Source organism: Callospermophilus lateralis, chromosome 1 (genome assembly GCF_048772815.1).
Source record: "Callospermophilus lateralis isolate mCalLat2 chromosome 1, mCalLat2.hap1, whole genome shotgun sequence".
In the NCBI taxonomy this organism is placed as follows: domain Eukaryota; kingdom Metazoa; phylum Chordata; class Mammalia; order Rodentia; family Sciuridae; genus Callospermophilus; species Callospermophilus lateralis.
The window spans coordinates 220251980-220278255 of record NC_135305.1 but is presented as its reverse complement, the minus strand read 5'-3'; the positions used below and the strand labels follow the sequence as shown (position 1 = coordinate 220278255).

Below are 26276 nucleotides of genomic sequence, written 5' to 3'. Positions count from 1 at the left end.
TTTGCACATTTGCCCTTGGAAGCCTATAAGGGGCGTGATTTGCACACTGCCTGTGCAACATGCACCACGTCAGAGATCACTTGTGATCCAAACACAGATACATGTTCAGCTCCACGCACCCCACAGCAGCAGCAGCAATGAAGAGGGGTCTTAGCTGCCCACCCTTATCCCTCCATCCCTCCCATCACCCCAAATAGGAATCTAGTCTGTGCCAAAAGGTGGGTCTGCAATGCAAATGTAGCTTTGGCAAATCTAACCAGGCTTCCTCTGTGCTGATGCAGACCCCTCCCATGTGGGGAAGCCCGGAGCTCTCTCTGTGGCCTACCCACCCCTCCCTGACTTGGAAGGGCCCCTGCAGGTCCCCTCAAGCCCTTGGATGCCTGGGGCAGTGGTCAGGTAAACAAGACTGAAGCCCTGATACTCTCCCTTCTCCCCAGGCTCAGCCTTGATGCCTCGGCCTCGGATGCAGGACCCTGTCTGCCCCGGACACTGGCTAGCCTTACTCTGAATCTGTCAGGAGAGGGGCTGAAAACTTGGACCCAGCGGTGTCTGTCTGGGGATGAGACCCCAGCAGAACACCCAGGCAAGGTGGGTGTGGCCTGCAGCTGTGCACAATAGCACACCTCTGCATCTGGAGGCTGTTGCAGGCGGAGAGGGCGCCTCCCATAGCCGCAGAACTCACTTATGAAGGGGGCGTCTCCCTCCTGAGAGTCCATCTGAGCAGGCCATGCTCTTTCTGTTGCTAATAGCACAACCCCACAGACCCGATAAGTGGTAAGGAGGTCTGTTTGGGCCCATGATTCAAAGAAATCCAAGGTTAAGGGACTACGTCTGGTGATGGCCTTCTTGCTGCCAAAGTCCCAGCGTGAGGGACAGGGAGCACACCAGTGTTTTCTGGTCTCTCTTCTTATATAGCCACCAGGCAGGATTCAATCATGGGAGTTCTATTCTGGTGACCTTATCTGAGCCAGTCACCTCCCAAAGGCCTGACTCTAAACCATACTGGGATGAAGTTTCTGTCCCCTGAGTTCCTCGCACTGGGCACAGACTCCAGCATGGGAGGGGGAGGGGGAGGCCATACGCAAACCACAGCAGCATCCCAGGTCCATGAGGTGCCCCTGGGGTGGGCAGAGAACCTCGGCCACAAATGCAGCTGATGAGCGCCCGGCCAGGCTCAGAGGGCCTTTGATTGGCTGCGTCTGCAGGGGAAGGGGTCTGCAGCTGGGGAGGGCTCCTCTCGGACCTGAGGCCAGCCCACAGCTGGGGGCTGTGTGGCTGGGCTGGGGCCTAGGCTGGGGCATCTTGGCCCCTGATGCAGGTGGGCATTCCTGCTCCTGCAGCTTGGGGGCTGGGGTTCCAGCCCACAGCTGGGGATCCTCGGCCAGAACTCTGGCCCATGGCAATGGACATTATGGCCATGTCAGTGTCCTTCAGCTGGGGCAAGTGTGTCCCCAAGTTCCGTGACTGTAGCCCTGGCTACACGTGGTTGGGGCCCTTGATCTGGGGAAACTGCCTGCAGCCAGGCTGTGTCCCAGGCTCAAGGAGGTGCTTATTCCCTGCAGAAATGTGGCAGCCCCCAGCCAAGAGTGAGGTCCAGGTCAGTTCCCCTGTCCTGCGAGGAGATCAGCTCCCTGGAACTTGCTCCTGGCTTGGAAGTGCCAGCCCCATCTGTGCAAGGTAGCCTGGCCTAGGGTGCTCCTCATTCACACCAGATCTGGGAGGGAAGGGGACAGGGAATGGGGTTCCACCAAAGGGTCCCATGGGGGAAACCCAGGGACAAAGGCTGGTGGAGGGGCTTAGGGTCCCCTGGGTAGGAATTGGGCAGTAGGCCAAGAGTCCTGCTGGTCCAGAGGTGGGAAGACACCTTCTGCATCTGCCCTCCCTCCCACGGGGTCCTCAAACCAGGGCAGATAGCCCATTGCAGTACATTGCCATACACCCTGGGTCTCCCCTGCTCTCCCGTGGGGCACATGCGCTCTCTCTCTCTCTCCCCCCCTCCCCTCGATCTCTCTTTGACCCCCCAACCTTTGTCTCTGAATCTCCAGTGTCAGTCAGACTTCCTGTCTAACCCCAGCGGGCCGCATTCAGGCCAGTCCGTGCCCCTGTGGCTTTCTCCATAAGGAGGGGCAATAAGCCCATCTCCTTGGGCCAGTGGGGTTCGCTGAGCTCACACCTGTGAAGTACTTAACCGGAGAGCTCAGGGGCTGGGGACACTTTCCTCCCTGGCTCTCTGCCCTCTTTCCTCCTCTCCTCCCCGAGAGTGACAAGTCCCATCAGGGTGGTGTCCAGGGGACTGGGGTGGGCGGCTGCAGGGCTGGGCCCTCTCACCTGTGCCCTCGTTGGGGGCTGCTTCTAGGCCTGGACCCGCCCGTGCTGGAGTGCCTGGAAAAGGACCACGTGGAGCCAGACCAGGTGTGAGTGTCTGCCCCGTGGAGGGCCTGGGGACTGGTGGGGGTGGGGGCCAGGGCAGAGGGTACAGAGACCAGCATGGCTGGCCATAAGTGTCCACGGCCAGTCACCTTCCACTTAGTCCTCATAACCTGGGACTTCTCTCCCAGACCATCCTTCTCCCAGGGAATGGGTCTCAACCTGGCACTGGGAAGTGGGTTGGGACTCCCAGATGGGGCTGCACCAGGACCCAAGCCCTGCCCAGGGCTCACGACTCATCCTGGGGAATGGGGTGACTGTGGGCTCCTTCCTCCCACCTATCCCCAGGTTGATTGTTCAGCAAGTGCTTCAAGAACTTCGACAGTACCATGGGTAAGTGAGGAAGGGTCAGGTGTGAGGAACAGGTATGAGGGAAGGCGTAGGGGTAGACGGGCATAGGGGACAGATGCAGAGACAGGCGAGGGAAAAGTGTGAGGAACACAAGTTTAGAGGAACAGGTGTGAGGGGACAGACGTAGAGGAACAGGTATGAGAGGAAAGTGAGGGAACAGGTACAGCAGTGGACAGGTGTGGGGGACAGGTATAGGGAAGGACAGACGGGGAGACTGGTTGGGAGAAGTGTGGGAAACACAAGTTGAGGGTAACAGGTGTCAGGGGACAGGTATGGGGGTAGACAGCTATGAGAGACAGGTATAAAGAAGTCAGGGAGCAATGGGAGAAAAACAGGGACAGGAGAAGGGAGAGGACAGGGGACAGATCGGGGAGGAGCCAGCTGCAGTGAGCCTGGCAGATGCGGAAGAGTGCCTCCTTCCTAAGACATCGCCTCTGTCAGAGAACATTCCCCTCGTGCTGGTATTGTCTGGCCGATGTCACTGGTCCCTGCCACAAACCCTGTCACAGGGTCCATGTAGGCAGGCTAACGGTCAAGGACTGGTGGGCTCTTAGCCCTGGCACCTGTGCCCTGAAGCCTGGGAGGAAGGTGGGGCAGGAGGAGAGTTGGGCGGCTGCTGACCCAGGCGTCTGTGCCTCTGATCCTGCAGGGCCCGGCAGAGGGCTCGCATGTCCTGCAGCCCTGGGGATGCCCAGTCGAACCTCACCTGGTTTGAGTTCCTGTCTGAGTAAGTGTTAAGACCTGCTGCGGGTAGCTGCAGTGGGGCGGGGCATCCCTGGGTCAGGATTCCTGAGCACGGATTTTATCCTAAGCAGCAATGGGACTTCGGGCATAATCAGTGATGGTGACAGAGGACGGGGACCTCAGACAGGACAGAGGGTCCCTGACTCTCTCCCTCACTCACGCATTCACTCAACAAACATTTATAGAGATTAGCATTGTCCCCGGAGCCATGGGGGCTGGAGGAGCGGAGTCTCCCTCCAGGGCATAGATTCTGCCAGGGCTGGAAGCATGGCTGGCTTGTTTGTCACCGGCCTTATAAATATTTATTAAATGACTGTGTAGCGGCAGTCATTTAGGGGAGACATGCAGTGACAGTGTTGGTGGGAGGGGGAGGATTAATACCAATAAGACCTGAGGCAGGTAGGTGTGGGTACGGATTAGAGGGAGGGGTCAGAGGTGGACGGAGCCATTTCTGGACCAGGCTGGAACCTCAAGCTGGAGACTATGTGGCGCTTCCCTCTGCAGACCCAGGCCCCCTAGCTCCAGAAACGTTGCAAACCCTGCACATGTTTGTTGAGTGAATGAGCAAAGGAGCCAGGGATCCTGCAAAGAGTAAGACAGGATTGGGACGTCACAGGGGAGAGAGCCCAGGATGGCTGCAGCCCCTTTCTGACCAGCCTCCCCTGCCCCCAGGAGCGAGGATGGTGCCAGTAAGAATGAGAAGAACGACAAGAGCACCAGGGTGAAGCGTAGCCTGAGCTCCCTCCGCAGCCGGGTCACCAGGCAGAAGGAAAAGGTCAGGGGGCTGGGCCGGGGACACACTTCTCCTTCTTCAGCTCCACAGAGCCTTCTTGACCCCGGAGCCCTGGGATTCAAGCTGGGGCTGATGCAGAGGGTATGAAAGGACCAGCCCTGACAGAGGGCATCCTGTGACCCACCCCTGTCGCACACAGGGGAAGAGCCCAGCACATGTAAAGGACAAGACTCAGGAAGCTCGAGAGAGGCGGGAATGTGTCAACGGACACCAGCTGGTGCGAGGAACCTTCCTGGGTCACTCCAGCTGCCCGCTCTGCAGCAAACCCTTCCTGAGCTCCGGTGAGTCCAGCGGCCCCATCCAGTCCCTGGAGGCAGCCGCTCTCTTCTTTCCAGTCTTCCAGTTGCTCTCGGCCACCTTTGCTCTGAATAGCCTCACTCCATTTCACCCTTGCCCTGTGCAGCAGATCTTGGCGGCTCCTTGGAAAGAACCGGGGATCAGGCCCTGAGGACAGGCCCCCTTGGGTTATCTGAGAACTGGCAAAATTCCCTTTATACCCACCTTTTGTTATTACAAGAGTCCTCCTGCAGACTCTGGGTTCTGACAAGGTATTCCTTTGAGGGGGCTGCCGTGAGAAAGTGCCAGGTGCCCACTGGTTGAAACACCAGAAATTTATCGCCCCACAGTTCTGGAGGTTGGAAGTCTGAGATCGAGGTACCTCCAGGATGCAGCTCCCTCTGAAGTGCCAGAGAAGGATCGTTCCAGGTCCCTCTTGGCTTCTGACAGCACAATTCCAGTCTTCACATGATGTTCTCCCTGTGTGCACGCCAGGGTCTCAATTTCCCTTTTCTCTGAGGACACCAGTCATGTTGGATTAGGGGCCCCACCTTACTCCAATGTGACTTCATCTTAACTAAGTACATCCGCAAAGATCTTATTTCCTAAAAAGGGCACATTCTGGAGTACTGGGTGTTGAGGAGGGTTGGACCGCAACATATGAATGGGGGGCAGGGACAGTGGAACCCATAACAGGCATTCCACCCTGGAGCTCTCCGTGGTGGGGACAGCAAGAGTCTCTGCTCAGAAATAGCATCAGGCTCCAAAAGCTCTGAAAGAAGAGCTCTGGTTTTGTGTGTGTGTGTGTGTGTGTGTGTGTGTGTATTTTGTATTGAGGATCCAATCTGCAGACTGTTTACAGGCAGGACTCAGGAAAGTTCAAAGTTCCTGGACCTCAGTGCTACTGACACTCAGGGCCAGGTAATTCCTCAGCATGGAGGGCCGCCGAGCATCCCTGGCCCCTCCCCACTAGACCCAATAGCAACCATCCTGTCTCCAGTTGTGACAACTAAAAATGTCTCCAAATGTTGCCCAAAGTTCCCTCTGAGATTGTCCTGGATGACACTCAACAGGCTAATAAGATAACTGCAGGCCCTAGAGTGGACCCAGAACGCGCAGTGAAAGCAACATTCTCCACCCACTGGGCAGGAGCCTCCTCCTGACCTGAGCTGCAGGTTTTGCATTTCTTGACTCTGCTTGCCCCAGCCTTGGGTATTTTCCTTCTTCCTTGTCCCCCCGTCTTCCCAGAGTGCTATTTTGCTGACTAAGGGGCTACGGGCATTTCACTGATGTCCAGCTTTGAGCTTTCTCTCCAGAAGGTGATCTCCAATGAACTTTGTGATACATGAGCTGTGTTCAGACAAGGCTTGCATTAGCTTTGCAAAAGTCTTGCATATGCTGACAACCGGAGCATTATGAGGCCTTTAATTTTAAGTAGCAGGTAGCTTCCTGTTCCTCCTGTTATTCTATTCTCTTCTGCAGGGGGTGGGGTTCGCTGGATCTTTATTAGGCATCCAATTCAAGGGGCAGGTGGGATGTTGGCAGAAGGAAGGGCAAAAATCCAGAGTCAAGCCTGCATGCACAGAGCAGGTGCCGGAAGCCTGCTCCTGAGAGTGCTTGTTTGAACAGGTGCAGTCAAATCCCTCACTTATCACCTGCATTGCTGCTTCCTTGTTCATCACTGTCCTTTAATTTCTGTTTCTTTTTTTCTCAGTGCTTCTCAGAAAAAATCCTGAGGTCTCTGCTCAATTTTTGTGTCATTAAAGGACTTGTGTGTCTTTGTGGGCCACTCACCTGCAGTCTCACTGTCCTTAGGGGACTTAGATAAACCCAACTGAGACGGATGGAAGTAGAATTTGCATTTTCACAAGATGGCCCTAGAGTTCTGGATGGCATTAGTTGGCTACACGCCACCTCCTACTCTAAGGCAGGTTTTTCCACCTCCGCTGCAGACATTTGGGGCCAGTTCATTCTTCTGCATGAAGACCTAACTTGTGCACTGAACGGCAGTACACAGGCTGCAGGGATGTTGACTGGCACCTCAATGCCAATAGCAACCTCTTTTGCCCCCCTGTTGTCACCATCACAAATGTTATGTCTCCTGACATTATCAAATGCCCGTGGAGGCAAAAATCACCTCTGGTTGAGAACCACTGTTCCTAGGAATCTTTCTGTCCACCCATGATTTCAGCCTCAGTGTCTACAGTTTTCTCTTAAAACAAGGCTAGTTTCCCACTCTCAGGCACACTTAGGGTCAAATCCAGCTTTTGGTATGGCCTGCAAGCTAAGAATTTTTTCCTAACATTTTTAAGTGGCTGGAAATGAATACTTGGGGACACATGAAATAGTACAAAATTCATATTTCAGAGTGCATAAATAAGGTTTTGTTGGTGTACAGCCATACTGGTTTGTACACGTATTACCTGTCCCTGCTTTCAGGCAACAATGGCAGAACTGAGTAGTTTGCAGCAGGGCCTGCAAAGGTGGAAATATTTACTGGCCGGCTCACCCCTGAGCCAGGTTATCCAGCAGCAAACCAGCCAAACCCAGCAGGGTGGCTTACCGTGACCTGCGGAGCAATAAGTCCCTTACAAATATAGCCTTTGAGATCAAGGAAGATTTGAGTGTGTGTAAAAGGTAGCACTTCACATAGTGCCTGGTGCACAGAGGCAGTGGTACTATGTGTCACCCTCCTCCCCCTCCCCATCACCATCATTATTGTGTTTGTTGCTGTTGTCATCTAAGGTCTTTCACCAGCAAGAGGCAATGAAAGCATTTAAATCATGTGTTCTGACCACAGCCCCCTTCACACCTGCGTCGGGAGGCATGTACCACCAGTATATGCACCTCATTTCCAACAGGTACCCCCGGTTATACCTCAGAGGTATCCAGGGCCAGATGTGACTGTCATATAGAGGAGCAGGCTGGCAGTGTGGTAAACAGAATAGAGAATGGGTCATGCTCCAGGTAATTAGGGCAGGTGGTCTCCAGGGGAAAGCTGGGATGCTTTCCCAGAAATCAATCCACATAATCCTATTCCTGGTCCTGAACTTCAATGCCCTTCAGGGTCTGACCCCACCTATCTTTCCACTTCTCTCCCACCATTCGGCCACCCAGACTCCATGACCTGGCCACTGGGAAGGACTGTCTTATGAACTATGTCTGTACCTTTCTGGAACCTCCTGTTCCTTAGACATGCTCCATCTCTTGACTAAAAGTCTGGACCTAACCTGAGTGCTATCACTTGCCCCACACCGTAACCCACACCCACTTCCATACTGAGAGCTCTTGACAATGTAACTGTGTGTGTTGAAGTGAATTTGGTTTGGGGAGATCTTCTTGGCCTATTAACCAACCTGAACTTTGAGAGTCACTGGGCTCCACTCCTGGTTACTGCCCAACTGCCCCACCTGGGGTGGGAGGGACCTGGATTGGACAAATAGCTTCAGGGTTGGAATGTAATGGCACATGGGGGACTGACATTGCGGCAGTATCTGGCATGTCTACAGGTGTCTAACAGCACCTGGCAAGGAGGGATCTGGAATGTGTTTCAGATTCTCAACACCTGTTTGCAGGTGTCTGATAATATCTGCATTGGAAATATCTGGTGTGTGTTTTGGGGTAACTGAAAGCTCCCATGTAGGGTCTTGGATATGTTTCTGAGTGTCCAAAAGCTTGTTGAGGGTATCTGCTGGCTCCTAAGTAGAAGTGTCTGGTGCTTTCAGAATATTTGGCTTGATTTTTACACCTGAATGTTTGAGGATTTCCAACGGATCTAGGTGGGGTATCTGACATATTTCAGGGTGGCTAGAAGCCTGTTTGGAGTATTTGGTGGCACTTGCCTGGGTGTCTATGTGTTTGGGATAGCTGATGCTACCTGTGTTGGGGTGTCCGAGAACACCTGTGAGGTATATGACTCATTTTTCCCAGATCCACCTTGTAATCTACGCTGGGCCTTGTCAACAGACCCTGCCCTCTCTAATCCTTGCTGCCAGAGGAGCTCCCCTTAGATACTGCCAAATGCGGCACCCCCCCCCGACACCCCCAGCCCCGCGCACACACACACACACACACACTACTGATCCCCCAAGACATCCCTCCACCCTGTGGGGATCCTCCCCCAGTATTCCCTCCTCAGACGTGCTAATCACCTGGGCTCCCACTGGCCCTAGAAAATGCCTCCAATTCCTTGTCCCCCCACCAGGAACTCCCCATTCCCCGGGCATCCAAGACCCCCGGTGCCCTCCCCAGCCCCCCTCCCCTACACACCCCACTGATCTTCCTTCAGGATCCTCCCAACTCCAACCTCCTCTCAGGCGCCCCTAACCCCAAGATCCCCCAGGCCCGCATTGTCCCTCAAAATAAAAGTCCCTTCCCCAGCTCCACGAATCACCCAGGACCCCAGCGCCGCCGACCTCTCAGGATCCCCCCAACACGGTCATCCCGGCCCCACACACAGGGTCTCCCATCCCAGCCGATATTCTGGCTCCGGTTGACCCGCCTCTTATGAAGGAACGCCCCCAACCCCTCAGACCCGCCTCATAGGCTGCCCTGGCCCTCATCACAAGGACCCTCCCCGTGAGGTCCTCGAGCCTGCAGCCTCCGCGGAGCCGACGCCCCGCCCCGCCGCGCCCCGCCCCGACGCTCGGCGCCGAGTCTAAGGCAAAGTCCCAGGTGCGGGGACCTACCAGCCTCGAGGCCACGCCCCCCCGAGACCACGCCCCTTCTGACCACGCCCCCGGGCGGGTCGCGCAAGCGCCGCTCGCCCTGCGCTGGCTCCCGCTTCCGGCTCCGAGCTGCGGGCGACTGTGGATCCGCTGAGGCCGGGCGGAGGCGGTGGCGGCGGCTGCGGCTAGAGTGGTGGAGGAGCGGGAGGAGAGCGGCCTGCGGGGAACCGGGTCGAGGTGAGGGCAGCGGGGCAGTCCCGAAGAGGACTGGGCTCGCGGGGGAGGCCTCAGTCCCCCTGGGGGCGGCCTGGGGCACGGACCCCCCGGGGCTGCCTCAGGCCTCCCGCTGGGCCCGGTAGACTACGTTGGGCAGGTGGATGGGTGTCCGGTTCTGGCTGCCCTTTCAATGCATGGGGACTCTGGGTGGCGAATGCAGTTGCAGAGGTGCAGACATTGTCCAGCCAGTGTTAGGGCGCAGCAGCCTCTCCTCCAAGGGAGGAAAGGTCGCTCGCCTGCAGCCTCTGCTCCTGGGTCAGGGGTGCCTGGGGGCAGGACCAGAGATGAAGAGATACCCACGACAGTAATCAGCGCCCTAGTGTTTTAGGCTTCCCAGGAGTATTCTGAGACCCCGGAGCAGATGTCCTCCCAACCAGCGAGCGTTTGGGTACAAAATCGTGCGAAGCGGGTGTGCTTCGGTTCTTCCCTATGCTTCTTTCCACATTCTTGGCTAAAAACTCAGCAGGTGCAATGCAGCTTACCTTGCCGACGGGAATGAGAAACCATTCCTTGAGTGTTTTGTTGTAGCTGCCTTCCCCTTACCTTTTACCTGTTGCTCTGTTGATATGGCTGGCCGGGAGGGTAAAAACTTTCTCAAAGTTTTAACACGGAAGTAAGGCTAAGAGCAAAACTTTTCCCCCTTTGCCTTGTTCTCAGAGAGATGGAACTCCAGCCTGTAGCTTTCAAGGGTCCCTTCTCTTTTTAACCAGAATTCCCGAATATGTGGACAGTCCCACAAGGGAAGATGGTTTGGGGTTGGTTTTGCAGGAATCCGAGTGAATGATTAATCCTGGAGCGTAGTAGGAAATATCAAGAGCATAGGTTTGAGTGTCACATCAGACCTGGATTTGGTGTCAGTTCCACCACCTGTTGGCCATGTACCCTCACCAAGCCTTAGTCTCTTCCATTTTTAAAATGGGAATAAGGGTGAGTTGGGGATTCAGTTGGTTAAATATGTGTAAGGTGTATGGCAGAGTGCCTGGCATATGGTGCATGCCCAACATAATGTTATGTAACCTGTGCCTAGGTACCCAATCCCAGACCTGTATTTTTTCTTTTTTTATTAATTTTTAAAAAGTTTATATATGACATCGGAATACATTGCAATTCATATTACACATATAGAGCACAATTTTTCATATCTCTGGTTGTATACAAAGTATATTCACACCAATTCATGTCTTCATACATGTACTTTGGATAATGATGACCATCACATTCCACCATCATTTCTAACCCTCTGCCCCCTTCCTTACCCTCCCACCCCTCTGCCCTACCCAGAGTTTGTCTATTCCTCCATGCTCCCTCTCCCTACCCCACTATGAATCAGCCTCCTTATATCAGATAAAACATTCTGCATTTGGTTTTTTGGGATTGACCAACTTCACTTAGCATTATCTCTTCCAAATCCATCCATTTACCTGCAAATGCCATGATTTTATTCTCTTTTATTGCTGAGTAATATTCCATTGTGTATAAATGCCACATTTTTTAAATCCATTCATCTACTGAAAGGTTGGTTCCACAATTTAGCTATTGTGAATTGTGCCACTTTAAATATTGATGTGGCTGTGTCCCTGTAGTGTGCTGTTTTTAAGTCCTTTGGTTATAGTCCAAGAAGAGGGATAACTGGGTCAAATGGTGGTTCCATTCCCAATTTTCCAAGGAATCTCCATACTGCTTTCCATATTGGCTGCACCAATCTGCAGTCCCACCAGCTGTGTATGAGTGTGCCTTTTTCCCCATATCCTTGCCAACACCTATTGTTGTTTATATTCATAATAGCTGCCATTCTGACTGGAGTGAGATGAAATCTTAGAGTAGCTTTGATTTGCATTTCTCTAATTGCTAGCAGTGATGAACATTTTTTCATATATTTGTTGATTGATTGTATAACATCTTCTGAGAAGTGTCTGTTCAGTTCCTTGGCCCATTTATAATTGTTTTTTTTTGTTTGTTTGTTTGTTTTTTTGGTGTTTAGCTTTTTGAGTTCTTTATATACCCTAGAGATTCTGTCTGATGTGTGAGGGGTAAAAATTTGCTCCCAGGAGGTAGGCTCTCTGTTCACCTCACAGATTGTTTATTTTGCTGAGAAGAAACTTTTTAGTTTGATTCCATCCCATTTATTGATTCTTGGTTTTAGTTCTTGCACTATAGGAGTCTTATTAAGGAAGTTAGGGCCTAATCCCACATGATGGAGATGGGGCCTACCTTTTCTTCTGTTAGACGTAGGGTCTCTGGTTTTATTCCTAGGTCCTCGGTCCACTTTGAGTTGAGTTTTGTGCATGGTGAGAGATAGGGGTTTAATTTCATTTTGTTGCATATGGATTTCAGTTTTCCCAGCACCATCTGTTGAAGAGGCTATCTTTTCTCCAATGCATGTTTTTGGCACCCTTGTCTAATATAAGATAATTGTAATTTTGTGGGTTGGTCTTTGTGTCCTCTATTCTGTACCATTTATCTACCTATTTGGGTGCCAATAACATGCTATTTTTGTTACTATTGCTCTGTAGTATAGTTTAAGGTCTGGTATAGTGATGTCTCTTGCTTCACTTGTCTTTACCTAGTCTGGGTCTCTTATTTTCTCAGCTGAATTTCCAGACCTGTATTTTTAGGTTGACATTCCAAGTAATAAAGGGTCCAGAAAATTTGAGCATCTCGGGTGTCATTTGAACTGGGTCAGAGTTAACACTTATCAATCTTTTGGTATTTCTGTGGGTCATTGAACCCCTCTGAGGAAAACACAAAAATGAAGACATTTGTTCTATAGCAAATAAGAGTAAATTAATTTTAATTTAATCAAAGGCATAATTAATTATATTCCTGTAAAGGCAATCTGTTTTGGTTTTGTGTGGCTTATTTCACTTTTAAATTGCGTAGAGAAATGAAAAAGAGGTGCTGTAATTCTTTCTCTGTCTCCTTTCTTTCTTTTTCATTTTCTTTTTGGTAAATTGACTTGAGAATGCCCCCACTTTGCAAATTGAAGAGGTACATAGGTTGTTTCTCATGAATAGCTGTGGAATAATTTTCATTCTTGTCACATAGTAGCAATTAAGGCCCCAGCTACTGCACTTGTTGTCACCAGCCCCAGGGACTAGGGCTGTGGAAACCAGCTGTGCCTCCCTGGGTGTTTACCTACCACATGTTTAACATAGTTCTGATCTTGTGTCAAGGTCTCCTTGGTTCACATATGCTGGGTCATATTTCCATTTCTTCAAACTCCATCTGTGACTTTTGAAACATTTTCACTTCCAGCTATCTTAAATAATTTCAAGCCCAGAGACCTTCGATAAATCCAGCCAATCATTGTTTCTTTGTTGCTTGTTAAGTAAACTTCACTTTCCCCTCAAAGTGATCAAGAGCTGCTGTTTTTGAAAACCCTCTCTCCAGGTGCAAAACAGTTCCAGTCTGCAAGTCTGCGGCTCTGGAGCTGCCTGTAGGAATTTGTTTGGAGGAGGAATGCAGCAGATGGGGGAGGGAGGAAAACTGGTTAAAATAATGTCCTTTGGGGGTCTCAGCTGCAGCTATGCTTTTTTTGTGTGTGTTCGCATCAAGTTGTATATACTAAATTCAGCTTGCTTGCGTCTCTGTTTTCCCATGTATAGGTAGATTCGTAATTTCAACTAAGCATAAAGTTGTAGTTAATTATGTTCAAAGTAGCAAACATACTGATTTGTGATCAAATCTTGAAAAAATATTCTAGAGGTTTCACTGAAAGTATAAACACATTGTAAATAGTTAAATTTTGAATTATGTCACTTTTTTAGTATAACAGCTTCATTGAGATACAGTTCATGTATCATAAAATTCACTTTTCAAAAATGAACTACTCGGAGATTTTTAGTATATTTCACAGAATTTGCCACTATCATCAGTATCTAATTCCATCACATTTACATTTTACCAGTTCATTAATCTTATGAGTGGGATTCAGGAGGAGAGAGATTCAAAAGAGGGCAGCAGTTGAAGCAAGCAGCCCCTCCACTGGAACATGGGGCTGAGGAAGGAGAGGACCGTGTCAGATTCTTGGCAGGAGTCCAGCATAATCCTGCATACAAGGACATCCCAGTTACGCAGTGTTTATGGATAACTCTAATTTGCTGAGGTTTGTTTAAAGAGTAAAATTGAATCTAGAAAGAATAATAAATCATGAAGTCATACACAGTAGGAGGTCCATGTACTCAGTAGTCCCTTTACCAGGGTGAAATGGAGAGTGACTGACCAGATGCAGTGTAGAGCAAGAAGCTGAGCATCTGTGGCAGTGCAGGTAGTGAGAAAGCAGCTCTGCGGTGTCCACAACTCCAGGCTAGGATGATTAGTGCTGGGTCCTGTGACCCTCTGTGGTACCCACTTGGGGAGTCCTAAATGAAGAGCTCTGAGAGAGATGGGAAGATAGAAAAATTGGGATCTTTATATAATGCTTGTGGGAATACAGAATGGTGTAGTTGCTGTGGAAGACTGTCTGGCAGTTCTCCAAAAGCTTGAACACAGAATGAACGCACAATCCAGCAATTCTAGCTTAGGTATATGTTTGAAAAGAGGGAACCCACGGGGCTACCAAATCCCTTACTGATGGTCCTTGACTTAACCATGGAGTTACATGCTGATGAGTCCATTGTTAAGTTGAAGACTCATTTAATAAGCTAACATAATGTCATCGTGCAGTTTCTACTGAATGCATACTGCTTTTGCATGATCAAAACCGAGAAATCGATTTTGATTTTATGGTAACTGGAACCATCGCAGGTGGGTAATGTTCAGAGCAGCATTCCTTAAAAGTCTGTCTCCTGTCCGAACCCATTCCCCTATGCTAGAAACTACCCAGCTGTCCATCTTGCAGTGGGTAAATAAAATGTGGCCCATCATACAATGGAATATTGTTCAGTAATAAAAAGGATTGAAGTTCCAATACGTGGATGAACCTTGAAAACATCAAGCTTAGTGAAGTCCCCAGATTGTATGACTCCACTTACACCAAGCATCCAGAACAGGCACATCCATGAAGACAATAAGCAGATTTGTGGTTGGCAGAGGCCAGGGTGGGGGAGCAGAGTGGAGATGACAGCCAAGGGGCTCAAGGTTTCTTTTTGGTGTGATAAAAACATTGTAAAACCGATGGTGATGGATGCACAACTCTGTGAATAACTACAGGGAGAGGTGAGAAGAGAGCTAGAAGCACAGTGGAAATGGGTTTGGACATGGGACAGAATTTTAAGGAGCAACTTGGGACTGAGTAGCCAGAGGTTAAGGACTAAAGCTAAGAGAACCCCAGAGACAGAGGAAACAACTTCCAACATAAATGGCGGCCTGGATTATTGCCTGAACAGATTGCCTCCTCTGTCGGACACTGTGCCCAGGCGCTGGGGATAAAATCATGTACGGACTCAGTCCCCTACCATGGAGGAGACGGTTACCAGGCATGTGCATGCAGTCCAGCATGGCCAGGGTGGAGACAGAGGTGTAAAGAGTAAGTTCTGTGGGCGAAGCCCCAGCACAGGCAGGAAAACCGTCTTGAGCCACAGTGGTGGGCTGATCCTCAGCGGCAGCTGGCAGATGAGGGAACAGCACACCCAACAGCTCAGGCCAGGACACAGCAATGAGCCGTTATCTAGTAGCACCCAGACTGGTGTGCTCTGTTTAGGCCTCATGTTATTGTAGAGAAGTCTGTGGTTGTTTTCATCTGGAGTAGAGGATGGCTCAGAAAGGGCAGAGGCTGAGGACAGTGACCTAGGGAGAAAGAGGGATAGTGGAGAGAGGACGGAATTCAGGTCTATTTGAAGATAGATGTGACAGGGCTTAGGTGACAGTGGTGGGGAGAGAGGAGTGTCTTCCAGTCACTACAGGGGATGTGAGCTGGGCCAGGAAGATGACAGGACCAGAGGTGGTTGTCTTTCCAGGTGACACGGTACTCGAAGCCTATAGGTGCTTGCCGTCCATCGGTATGATCAGCTTCTCTAAAGGGTATTTTTCAGTGGGGATGCAGAAAGCTGTGTTCTGCCCCCAGAGCACAGATCTCTTCCCCCCACCTCTGCTGCATCCCAAGGTTGTCTGTTTTTTTCTTTTCTTGCCTGCTTTTTAAGTACTGAGGTTTGAACCCAGGGGTTCTCTGCCATTGAGCTATATGGCAGCACCTTACTTTTTGAAACAGCGTCTGGCTAAATTGCTGAGGCTGGCCCCACATGATCCTCCTGCCTCAGCCTCCCAAGTTGCCTGAACTACAGGCATGTTTATAGTGCTTTGAGAGGGAGGGGGTGAGGCAGGACAATGTTTAGAGCTGTCAGCTCCAGGCCAGTGGAGGAGGGAGGCAGAGAATCTGGCAGCTAAGAGACGCAGAGTCCATCTGAGATGGAAACCTAGTCAACCTGACAGCAGAGCAGTGATCTGGTTAACATGCTTATGTAACCAGAGGCGACAACTCCAGCGGTTTCCGAGTCCTTGCAGGTCTCAGGCTGCCCTGTCCACACCCATAGGTGTCAGCACGTTGTTCATGGAGAGTGGAATATCCCTTTGGAGACTGAAGGCCATACAGGTCTCCTCTCTGTTCTGTAATTTATACTGGCCTCCCCACACACTGCTCTGGGAAAACACCATGACTGGCCCGGCAGGCGGAGGGTAGCGGCCCCCAGACATCCACAGTCTAGCCCTGAGGCCTGAAAACAGACGCCCTCACATGACAAAAGGGACTTTGCAGGCGTGATTAAGGGTCTTGAGATAGGAGATCATCCTGGATTATCCAGGTGGCCCAGTTTCATCACAGGGTCCCCATAAGAGGCAGACAGGAGGGTCAGCGACAGAGAGACTGGTGGATGTTGCACTGTCGGCTGTGGAGGTGGAGGGGTGAGGCAGCCCTAGATGGTGGACTAGGCCTCCCTGGAACCTCCGCAGGAACCAGCCCTGCCACACCTGGATCTCAGACTTCTGACCTCCAGCACTGCAGGCTAATAAATTTGTGCTGATTTCGGCCACTGTTAGTTATTTGCTCTACCACCCTCAGGAAGTTCACATTCCAATTGTCTCATCCAAAATCCAAGATCTTGAACTTGCACTCTTGACCTGGGAATCCCTACACTTGCCCTCCCTTTCAGCCTTCCTCGCAGCTCTCAGCTCAGCGGTCCCTGGTGCTCTGGGCTGCGTTGCCCCTTCAGCAGGCTCCTGCCCTTTCCCCTTCTCTGACCTGGTCCAGGGCCCTGTCTCCTCTCAAAGGGTGGCAGCACATGACTTGCCAGCAGGAGCCTGGGCACACTCCTGGGGTGTGAGAGATGCTCCTCAGCCCACTCCTTGGCTCTCACCCGTGGGACCCAGGACATAGCAGGGCTCCTCCTTTAGTTGGCTTGTGGTGGGCGTGCAGGTGTCAGGGCACGGTGCTCATTCATTCAGCAGGCAGCTGCTGTCACAGGCGCCAGTGGAGACAATTTAGCTATTACATTAAATTAGAATTTTAAATTAAAGCAATTAAAAAAAAATAACTCAGTGACGAATGAAGTGTAGCAACGAATGTCATAGAGGTCCACTCCAGAAGTTTGAGGAACAATTACAAGTCAAATCTCGTAAATGTGTGCTACAATTTGTCATTAGCTCCACCCAGCCTATATGATCAGGAAGATCAAACCTTCCTTTTAGGATCTCTTCCTCTTTCAGAATTTTGTAAAAGCTCCAGTCAAGGGGCAGCACCCTCACCACTGCCACACAACCCGGCTTCCCAGCTTGCTGGGGAAAGGCCTGTTGTTCACAGTTTTTTTTTTTTTTAATTGTAATGTTATATTTGACATAAAATTCACTCTTTATAGTGTGCAGTTCCGTGGTTTTAAGTTTATTCACAGAGCTGTACAAGCACCACTACTAATTCCAGAAACTTTTCTTCACTCCCCAAAGAAATCCCATTCCCAGCTGTCATTTCCCCTTACCCTGTCCTCCCAGCCCCCGGCAACCTCCATCTCTGGATTTGTCTGTTCTGGACATTTCAGATCAATGGAAGACTACAACATACGGGGCCTTTTGTATCTGGCTTCTGTAGCGTGACGTTTTGAGGCTCACCCAGGCCTGAACTTTGCTGTTTTAATCTGTGACACCATGAACGTAGAAGCAGTAGTGACAGGGACGTGCCAGAGGGGAGCACGGCTGCCCTGAGGCTGCGTCAGTTTCACTTGGTTACCCTTATCCTGTGTCTCTGACTGTGGTTGATTCATCCTTGTCCTGTCTCTGGGGTGGCAGTGAGTTAGCTCCTGGCTTGAAGGGCCTCTCAGTCCTGCACTATCCCATAAATACTGCCCAAATTGGAGCACTAACTGGTTTAAAGCTAGAATAAACAGAAACAGCTAAGGTGAGATCCAAAGGCCTTCTACATGGTTAAACTAAACACTGAATGTCCCTGTCCTGGAGATTTTAAAGACTAGGGTTGCAGGGCTGGAGGTGTGGCTCAGTGGGAGAGCACTTGCCTGGCTTGCATGAGGCCCCAGGTTCAGTCCCAAGCACCACACAAAAGTGGGAAAAGGAAAAAAAACAAAGCTAGGCTGGCCTTCCAATGGTCTAGAAGGTTCTCCCAATAGATGAACTTGAGGACCAGAGCGGCTGGGACTCCGAGATGGGTGCAGTTTCATTTTGACCGTGACCATGATAAAAATGAACATTGTAAACGGTGACCCAGAAGTTTTACCAAAGAAGACTCATCTGTGTGACCCTCAACAGACCGGTATTTTCTATTCTGTTTTGTTTTGTGAAAAACATTTTTTATAACTTACAAATGGGCTCCAGCCCATAATGTCAAAGTGCTGCCTGGGGATTCCAGTGCATGTACAGGAGGAAAATGTGTGGAAAAGATGAAGCACCCCTCCACACAACAGGCAGTTCTGCCTCGGACACTGCATCCGTTTCCAAGAGCTGCTGCAGCAGATCACCACGGCGACAAACCAGTGGTGGTTTAAAACAGCAGAAATGGCCTCTGGGTTTGTTTTTCATCACTATAACAAATACCTAAGATAAACCAACTCATGGGAGAACTTTGCTTTGGCTCACACTTTCAGAGGGTTCAGTCCATGGTCGCTGGCCTATTGCCTTTGGGCCTGGGGTGGCACGATACCTCTAGTGGGAGCATGGGGGAGTAATCTCCTCACCTCCAGGAAGCAGAAAGGAAGGGGCCACCCGATAACCCCTCCAGGGACAAGGCCCCGTGACCCAGCTTCCTCCCTCTAGGCCCCACCTCTTAAAGGCTCCACCACTCAACACAGGAGCTTTGGGGGAACACTTAAGAAGCAAACTCTTGGGCTGGAGTTGTAGCTCAATGGTAGAGTGCTTGCTTAGCATATGTGAGGCACTGGGTTTGATTCTGAGCATTGCATATAAATAAATAAATAAAATCGAGGTCTATCAACAACTAAAAATGTAGTTTTTTTAAAAAGTCAAACTCTTGCAGTTCTGAGGGTGGAACACTGAAATCAAGTGTCTGCAGGGTTGGGCTCTCTCAGAAGGCACTAGGGAAGAATTTTTCCAAGCCTCTTCCAGTTTTTAGAAGGTAGCCAGTGGCCAATTTCTCAAGTCTCTACCTCCCTATTCACTTGGGCTTCGCCTGTCTGTCTGTCCCCTCTGTGTCCATGTGTCTTGCTGTGTCTCAGTCTCCCTCTCTTTTTTTCTACAAAGACATCAGTCATTGACTCTAGGGCCCACCCAAAATTGAAATTGCACTTCAGGATCTTTACCTAAGACATCCCCACAGGCTGTCTTCCCATGTAAGGCCACGAGGTTCTGGGCGGGTGTGAAAGTGAGGGGGACACTGTTCAGCCAAGCGCAAGAACCTTCTATTGCAAATGACTCTTCAATGAGGAGAAGTCTGCTGGTTACTAGTGCTCGTTTTTTTTTTTTTTTAGGTTCTCTATGGTGCATAACAGTTTTTCAATATTTTCAAGTTACAGTGAGTGGTAAACTTGGGCTCATGCAGAAGCCAGTTAATTGCAGAAAGAAAGAAGAAAGCTCTTGGATTCTTTCTGGAAAGCTTTTGAATCTATTCTCTGAAGATAGCTTGTTATAAAGTATAAATAGGTGCCTGATATTATAATCTGTCAAATGTTTCGCTGTTTGTCTATACTCTATGTAACTATTCTCTCTCTGTGCATTCAAACACCACTTTCACCAAATACAGATGTTAACATGGGTGCAGTGGTGTGCATGTTAAGTCCCAGCTATGCGGGAAGATGACTGGGAGGATGACTTCAGCCCAGGACTTCAAGGACAACTCGGGCAACATAGTGAGATCCCCAAGTTTCGTAGATTTAGAAAGGGAAAGAGTTGTACCAGCCATCACCCCCTGCACCTACCTTACAATCTGACCTTGAGATGCAGGATATATTAAAATATATTCAAGCTCACACTGTTGAAGTTGTAAGTGGAATACTAATGAAGGTCTTTGCGAGGTTCTGGGATTAATAGTTACACCTGCATTCCTAAGATGGGGAACTTGAGAGGCTTGGAAACCAACCTCTGGGCCACCTGTTTGCCACAGCACAGGCTGTTTCAGGACTCTGGAATTCACTAATGACTCCCCCCCATTAATCCACCTTGGGATTCCTTTATTGGGATCCCTTCTGCACTTGAGGCATATCAGTGAGACACCTGGCGGGGCTGACTGTGGAGAAGAGGTGCTTCCTTCCAGGACAAGCCAGTTTGGTTGTAGACTATGGGATCAGCAAACTTTCTGCAGAGACTCAGAGAGTAAATATTTTAGGCCAGGCTGCTGGCCAACCCATACAGTAGTGTCAAGCTTTTGAGTTTGTTTCTGGGGCCATGGCTGTGTAGCTTTGTAAATGTCCTCCTCACCTCAGGTCTCTCTGTCCTTGCAGGGACCCTTTTTATGCTGTGGTGCATCTTGCAGGGGAATGATGATCCTCCGAGGTATTTGCAGATCAGGGAGAGGGGTCTGCATGACCCACACCCCAGATAAACAGTGAGACTTAGTTGTTCAAGCCCCTGCTTTGGAAAGTGGGCTCAGCCCGCCTTGGGCAGGTTCAGACTGGAAAGACTGGTGAGTCTTTTCAAAGTTCCCTACCCCGTCCCATTCCAGTTGTCTTCTTCCAGAAATGCAGTGCCCTTGAATCATTTCCCAACTCATTGAAGGCAAACAGGTTTTTTCCTGGCATTCTGATGACTCTGTGCCCTGCCTCCCCTGCGACACAACGCTCGTTATCTGCTGAAAGAAAACCCACTGGCCTCCACCAAGTATTTGATTTCCTCTGTCCTCTTTACGGCCACCTCTACTAACATTTGCACTTTATTACCCACATTAAAATTGTCTCTGACTTAAAAAAATAAAGCCAGAAGGGTTTTCCAGAAGGTTTCAGATGTGTAATAGCTACACCTGAATTAATCTTTTCAGAATCAATCGTTTTCATTAAAATGTTTTCCAGCCATGTCATTTTGATTTCTGCACAGCCAGTTGTTTTGACATAATTGTTTAAAAGATGCCCAAAGAAAGCTGCTGGGCCCCAGTGGGCAGAATTGTTTTGCTGAGAACCAGCAGTTCAGCCTCCAGCTTTGCTCCAGGTCTAGAGAAATACTGTCCACAGGCCTACACTTCCCCAGTGTTGGAGTACCTGTGAATGACATGGGAGGTCCTCCATCCTGGTACCAGAAAATTGTGTGAAACATGAGCCAAAGGAAGTGAATAAGCTCCAGGACAAGCCTGGGCAGTTCAGAGCCATCTCCACCCCATTCTTGGCCTTTTGTGCCTTTTTTTTTTTTTTAACCCCAAAATAGGGTAAAAAATGAGATCAGACCCCAAGCTTGTCTGTCTTCTCAGACCCTTTCTGGCCTTGAAACAGGGCTCTAGCCTCCTTATTAGATTTGCCCCTTCCCAGCCCCCTTTGAAGGGCTGCTTCCTCCATGGTTGACTCTTAGGGTTCTCACCTCTTCCTCCTCGTGAGCAGCTCCAACACTCCTCCCCCGGCCCTGTGCAGCAGTCACCTTTGCTCATCAAGAGACTCTAGACGCCATATGGAGCCGTCTTAGGTCCCCTATCTTCACTAACAGTCCTGTGATTGCCCAGGGGTTCAGTGAGTGCAGGCTGAGAGGAGGACACCTTGTAGCACAAGCCGACTCGGTGGGGTGTGCTGGAACTGATCTCTTGGGAGGCTGCCTGGGTCCTGTCACCTAGACAGCTGGCAACGGAAGCGTTAGGAAGAGTCGCGGGTGTTGTTTAGCTTCTGCCTTGTGAATGCTGTCAGGCTCCTGTAGGAAATCTAAGTCCAACCTGCGAGGAGCCACAGCTCTGAGGTTCGGGTCTCCTCCAGCAGTCATATCCTTGTAAAACGCCATTTTAACCATTTCTACATGCACCATTCAGTGGCATTAAGCACAGACACCTTGTTGCACAACCATCCCACAAACTGCAACCGCCCTTGTTAAGTGCTAACCCCTAGCCCCTCCCCAGCCCCTGGCACCACCTTTCTATTATCTGTTCTCTGGATCTGGCGATTCCACGGGCCTCCTGGGAGTGGCTCATGCTGTGCTTGTCCCTTCAGGGCTGTCCTACTTCCCTCAGCATAACATCCTCGAGGTTTGGCCATGAGGTAGCGGCTGTCAGAATTCCCTTTTTAAGGCTGAGTAATAGTCTAGCAAGTGTGTGTGTTGGGGGGTGGGGTGTCATACTTTATCTGTTTTTCTGCTGGTGGATGCTCAGCTATGTCCACTTTCTGGCTGTTGTAATTCTGCTGGGAACATGGGGTACAAATACCTGCCTGAATCCCTGCTTCAGGTAACCCTGCAGAATGGGCTTTATGAGGCAGGCTAGATTCAGGAGCCTCAGAAGCCAGCACCGATCCTTATGGAGAAGCCCTTAGCCCTTCTGAAAGATGGACATCAAGTCCAGCTGGTCAGGAAATGGGGTTGACCACATGGAAATGGACAGCTCTGATCAGATCCTGCACATACTCTCGTGGGTAGGAGAGGTAGCACAGAGATGCTGAGATCTTTCTGAGCTAATCATCCTGTAACCAGGCTCCTAACTAGCTGGGTGAAAGTTCCTGAAGCTACTCATTAGTGCACTGGTACCAATAGGAGGTCACCACAGGTCCTCTGCACTGTCTGGGTTGTCTGCTTAACATGTCAGTGAAAAAGATGAAGATGTAAGAAGCTTCCTTATCAAAACTGGGCCTTGGGGCTGGGGTAGTGGCTCAGCAGTAGAGGGTTCACCTAGCATGTTCGAGGCCCTGCGTTCGATCCTCAGTACCACATTAAAAAAATAAATAAAGGTATTGTGTCCAACTACAACTAAAAAATAAATATTAAAAAAAAAAAACTGGGCCTTATGCATCACATGGCAGAGTCAGGACCCAAACAGCTCAGCAGTGGAAACAGTTGGCTGAAGCACACAAGAAGGGTCTCAGTGTAAGGCATTTGGGTCTAAATCAGGTTTCCCAACCTGGACACGGTTGCCATTGGGACCAGATCATCATGGTGGGCTGTCCTTGGCATCACAAGGTGTGGGGCAGCATCCTTGGCCTCTGCCTTTTCTGAACCAGGAGCATTCTCTTCCCCCATGGTAACAATCAGAAATGTCAAGAGAAACTAGTGGTGCAGCTCAGTAGTGGACCACGGGCTTAGCATGCAAATGGCCCTGGGAACCAGAGTAGCCCCTGGTTGGGAACTGCTGGCCTAAATGAGCAACTATGTAAATATAAGATGGGGAAATCAGACCTAATGACAGCTATGAGAAAGCGTCTTAAGGCTTTTAGCTGATTAAAAAAAAAAAAAAAGTCTGAGCCAGTTGTAATACAGCAGTCCTCCCCCTTGTCCCCCAGAATAAATGACTGATGTAATTTGGCTGCTCTGGTACCCTGACCTCTCAACAAAGCCAGACCTTCAGGACAGTCAACTCCATCTTATCTTGATTAATCCTTCCATAAAGCTGCCACCAGATCTCTAGAATCTCACCCACTTCCTATGCCCAATTTCCATCTCCCAGTCTAGAGCTCCCTCTGACGCCAGGCTCCTGGATCAGCTGCCATCAGCTGTGACTTTAAGTTCTCATGGGGGCAGGGGCTAGACCCCTACCCACAGTGGAACTGAGCTTGCTACCTCTGCCTGGCCCAACCCAAGGTCCTGGGGCCTTGCACTGCCCTAGTGTCCTCTTTCTGCTGCTCCCCAGCCACAGGCCTGGGCGCCCCAGCAGTGCCCTCAGTGCTCCCAAGGCTACCTTCAGATCCAGTCCTCATGCTGCTGCCTTTTCAGGAGCCAAGCCACTGTTCTGCATAAACCTCTGTGATTCAGCTTCAGGGAGAAAGCATCAACCCCAAGAGCCCCAAAGGCCCCCGACAGGACCTTCACAACAAGGGATCCTCTCCATTCAGTGGGACCCCAGACCAGGGACCTCCTGGATGTCCCCTCGCTGCCTCGCTGCCTCCCTGCCTCCAGTGAACATTATCCAGCAGCACCATGCCCCAGGCCGTGCCAGCAGGGAATAGCACAGAGCCCACTCCTCTAAGGAGACCCCCTCCTCAGTAAACAAATACTGTCCAAATTCACCTGCTGGGTAAAATACCTCTGTAACCCCAGATCAATACTCGAGATGCTTTCTTGGCCCTTCACATGTGTCCCCAGGGCAAGTCCCAGGTGGGGGAGCTGGGGGCACCTGCCTTCTGGTTTCAGCTCTCCTGTTGGAAGGGTGTGCCCTCCTCGAGGGCTGCGGAGTGCCAGGCAGTTCACATTTGTGTGCTTTTCATTTATGACTTCGAAATTGAACGTGGCTCCCAAGCATAGTGCTCAGGCCCTGTCCAGTGTCCCTTAGGGCAATTGGGCTGTGACACACCTCACAGAAACAATGTGTTCGCCAGAGAAGCTCCACTTGGGCCCGAGTGGCAGTGCTGCTGGCCACGAGTCCAGCATGGGTGGCTTAACGGTGTGTATTAAATGAGGCATCTTGGGTGGAAATATCAGTGAAGGTCGAGTATTGACAGGTCGGCAAAAATATGGTGACAGGAGGCTGGCAGGAGCCTACCCTGCTTCCCCTGGGAGGTGGGTGCAGTGTTCTCTGGTTCGCTCTGCCCGGTGACTCAGTAGGCTGAGAGTGCTCAGAGGAAAACTAAAACCAGGCAGGGAACAGGTGTGTGTGTTGGCTGGGGACATTTTAAATTGTGCAATGCAGGGGCCTTGGTGACCCAAAGGAGGTGGCACAGGCAGAAGGCGCAGTCAGTCACCAAACCCTGGTACTTTTTAAAGCCACTGTTGGCATAAAAATCATTGCCATCCACTTTGAGCTTTTTTGGTAACTTTTATTTTAAAATAATTTAAGATTTTTTTTTTCTTTTTTTAGATTATAGAAGAATTTAAAGAGATTATGCAGAGTTCCCGTGTACTCTTCCCCCAGGAAGGGGTGTGGGGTGGTGGAGCCGTTCTCCCTGGGGGGCCCCTTCCTATGGTCACCACCACCCCAGATGAGGGTTTCACCACCTTAACTGGTTCTGAACCAGTGAAGCTGTGTCCCCTTGAGAAGGTGGGCAGCCTGTCACCTGGAGTTGTGGCTTCACAGTGATGCAATGTGTGGACTCCTCCAAGTTCCCCAGGTTGTCAGAGGACCACTTTGCCTTTTGAATCAGAGAGTGGCCAAGTTTCATAAAGAACAGCCTGTGGATAAGCACAAAGTCAGGCGACAGCGATTGCACAGAATTTGTGAAGATAGTTACAACAGTGAATCCAAGGTATTCCTGAAGAGCCTGGCATTGCCCCCGTGTCCAAGTCGCTAGTGTCCCCTGTGATATGTCCAAGTCGCTAGTGTCTTTGGAAACATCTGCAAGTGTTTTATTCATGAAAGGAAAAATAAACATTATTAAAATTTAAAAAAAAAAAAAAGCCATGAGAGCCTAGCTCAGTGGCGCAGGCTTGTGATCCTGGGGTGTGGCCTGGTGGTGGCTCCCCGTCTCCCACACAGAGGCCCCGTGTTCCCCCAGCGCCTTTCCTTTTGCAAATCCTCTTTCCTTTTGTAAATGCTCTTGTGCTGCTGGGGGAGAGGGGTGGGATTCAGCCGGGAGTGAATCCAGAGCTCCTCCTGGAGTTTCCTAGGACCCTTCCTATCAGCCAGGAATCTGGGTGAAGGTTTGCACCTCAGGCACACTGCAGGGCCCTGCTGACAACTGGCTTGTCTTAGGCCCAAGAGTGTTCCACACGGTTCTTTTTTTTTTTTTTTTTTTTAATATTTTTTAGTTGTAGATGGACACGATACCTTTATTTTACTTATTTGTTTTTATGTGGTGCTGAGGATGGAGCCCAGGTCCTCCCATGTGCTAGGCAAGCGCTCTACGCTGAGCCCCAGCCCAGCCCCAGTGGTTCTTTTTTCCTCCTTCTAAGACGACTCACCGGCCGCAGTTTGCCTTGTTAGTTCTTGTCCATTTTAAGTGAGAATGGAGCTCTGCAGATAAGACGCTGGTGTAGAGAAAATGCTACGTTGGCGTTTGTTACAGTTTCCGTCCTGAAAGTGGCCCACAGGTCTGTGTGCTCAAGGCTGGTCCCAGCCGTGGAAGGTGGTGGGACCTTTGAGAGGTGAGGCTGGTGAAGCTAGGTCACCAGGGACATGCCCTTGAAGGGAACGGTGGGACTCTGGCCCCCTCTTTGTCGCTCTGCTTCCCAGCCACTCTGCGGTGAGGAGGCCTCTGCCGTTGCTCCCACTGACGTACTACGCCACCCCAGGGCCAAGAGACCATGGACTGAAACCTCAAACCAAGCACCAGGATGAACCTTTCCTCCTTTAAATTGATCACAACTTA

At 50.3% G+C, this 26276-nt stretch overlaps 2 protein-coding genes across 3 annotated transcripts in view; both read left to right on the top strand.

Annotated features, from left to right (window-relative positions):
- LOC143401490 (rho guanine nucleotide exchange factor 18-like) overlaps positions 1-25001 on the top strand; it is a 42339-nt gene extending 17338 nt beyond the window's left edge. The window contains exons 5-12 of the mRNA XM_076859045.2: positions 438-588; positions 1563-1677; positions 2357-2414; positions 2716-2760; positions 3428-3505; positions 4195-4297; positions 4455-4596; positions 24830-25001. Coding sequence (XP_076715160.2) covers positions 438-588; positions 1563-1677; positions 2357-2414; positions 2716-2760; positions 3428-3505; positions 4195-4297; positions 4455-4596; positions 24830-24846 — 709 coding nt within the window. The 3' untranslated portion in view covers positions 24847-25001. The remainder of the gene's footprint in view (positions 1-437; positions 589-1562; positions 1678-2356; positions 2415-2715; positions 2761-3427; positions 3506-4194; positions 4298-4454; positions 4597-24829) is intronic.
- Positions 9382-26276, top strand: part of Arhgef18 (Rho/Rac guanine nucleotide exchange factor 18) — a 50534-nt gene continuing 33639 nt past the window's right edge. Inside the window, exon 1 of one of the 2 annotated variants that reach the window (XM_076849950.2) lies at positions 9382-9495. The gene's annotated coding sequence lies outside the window, so the exon portion shown is untranslated. The remainder of the gene's footprint in view (positions 9496-26276) is intronic. The other variant, XM_076849940.2, reaches the window with a different exon arrangement.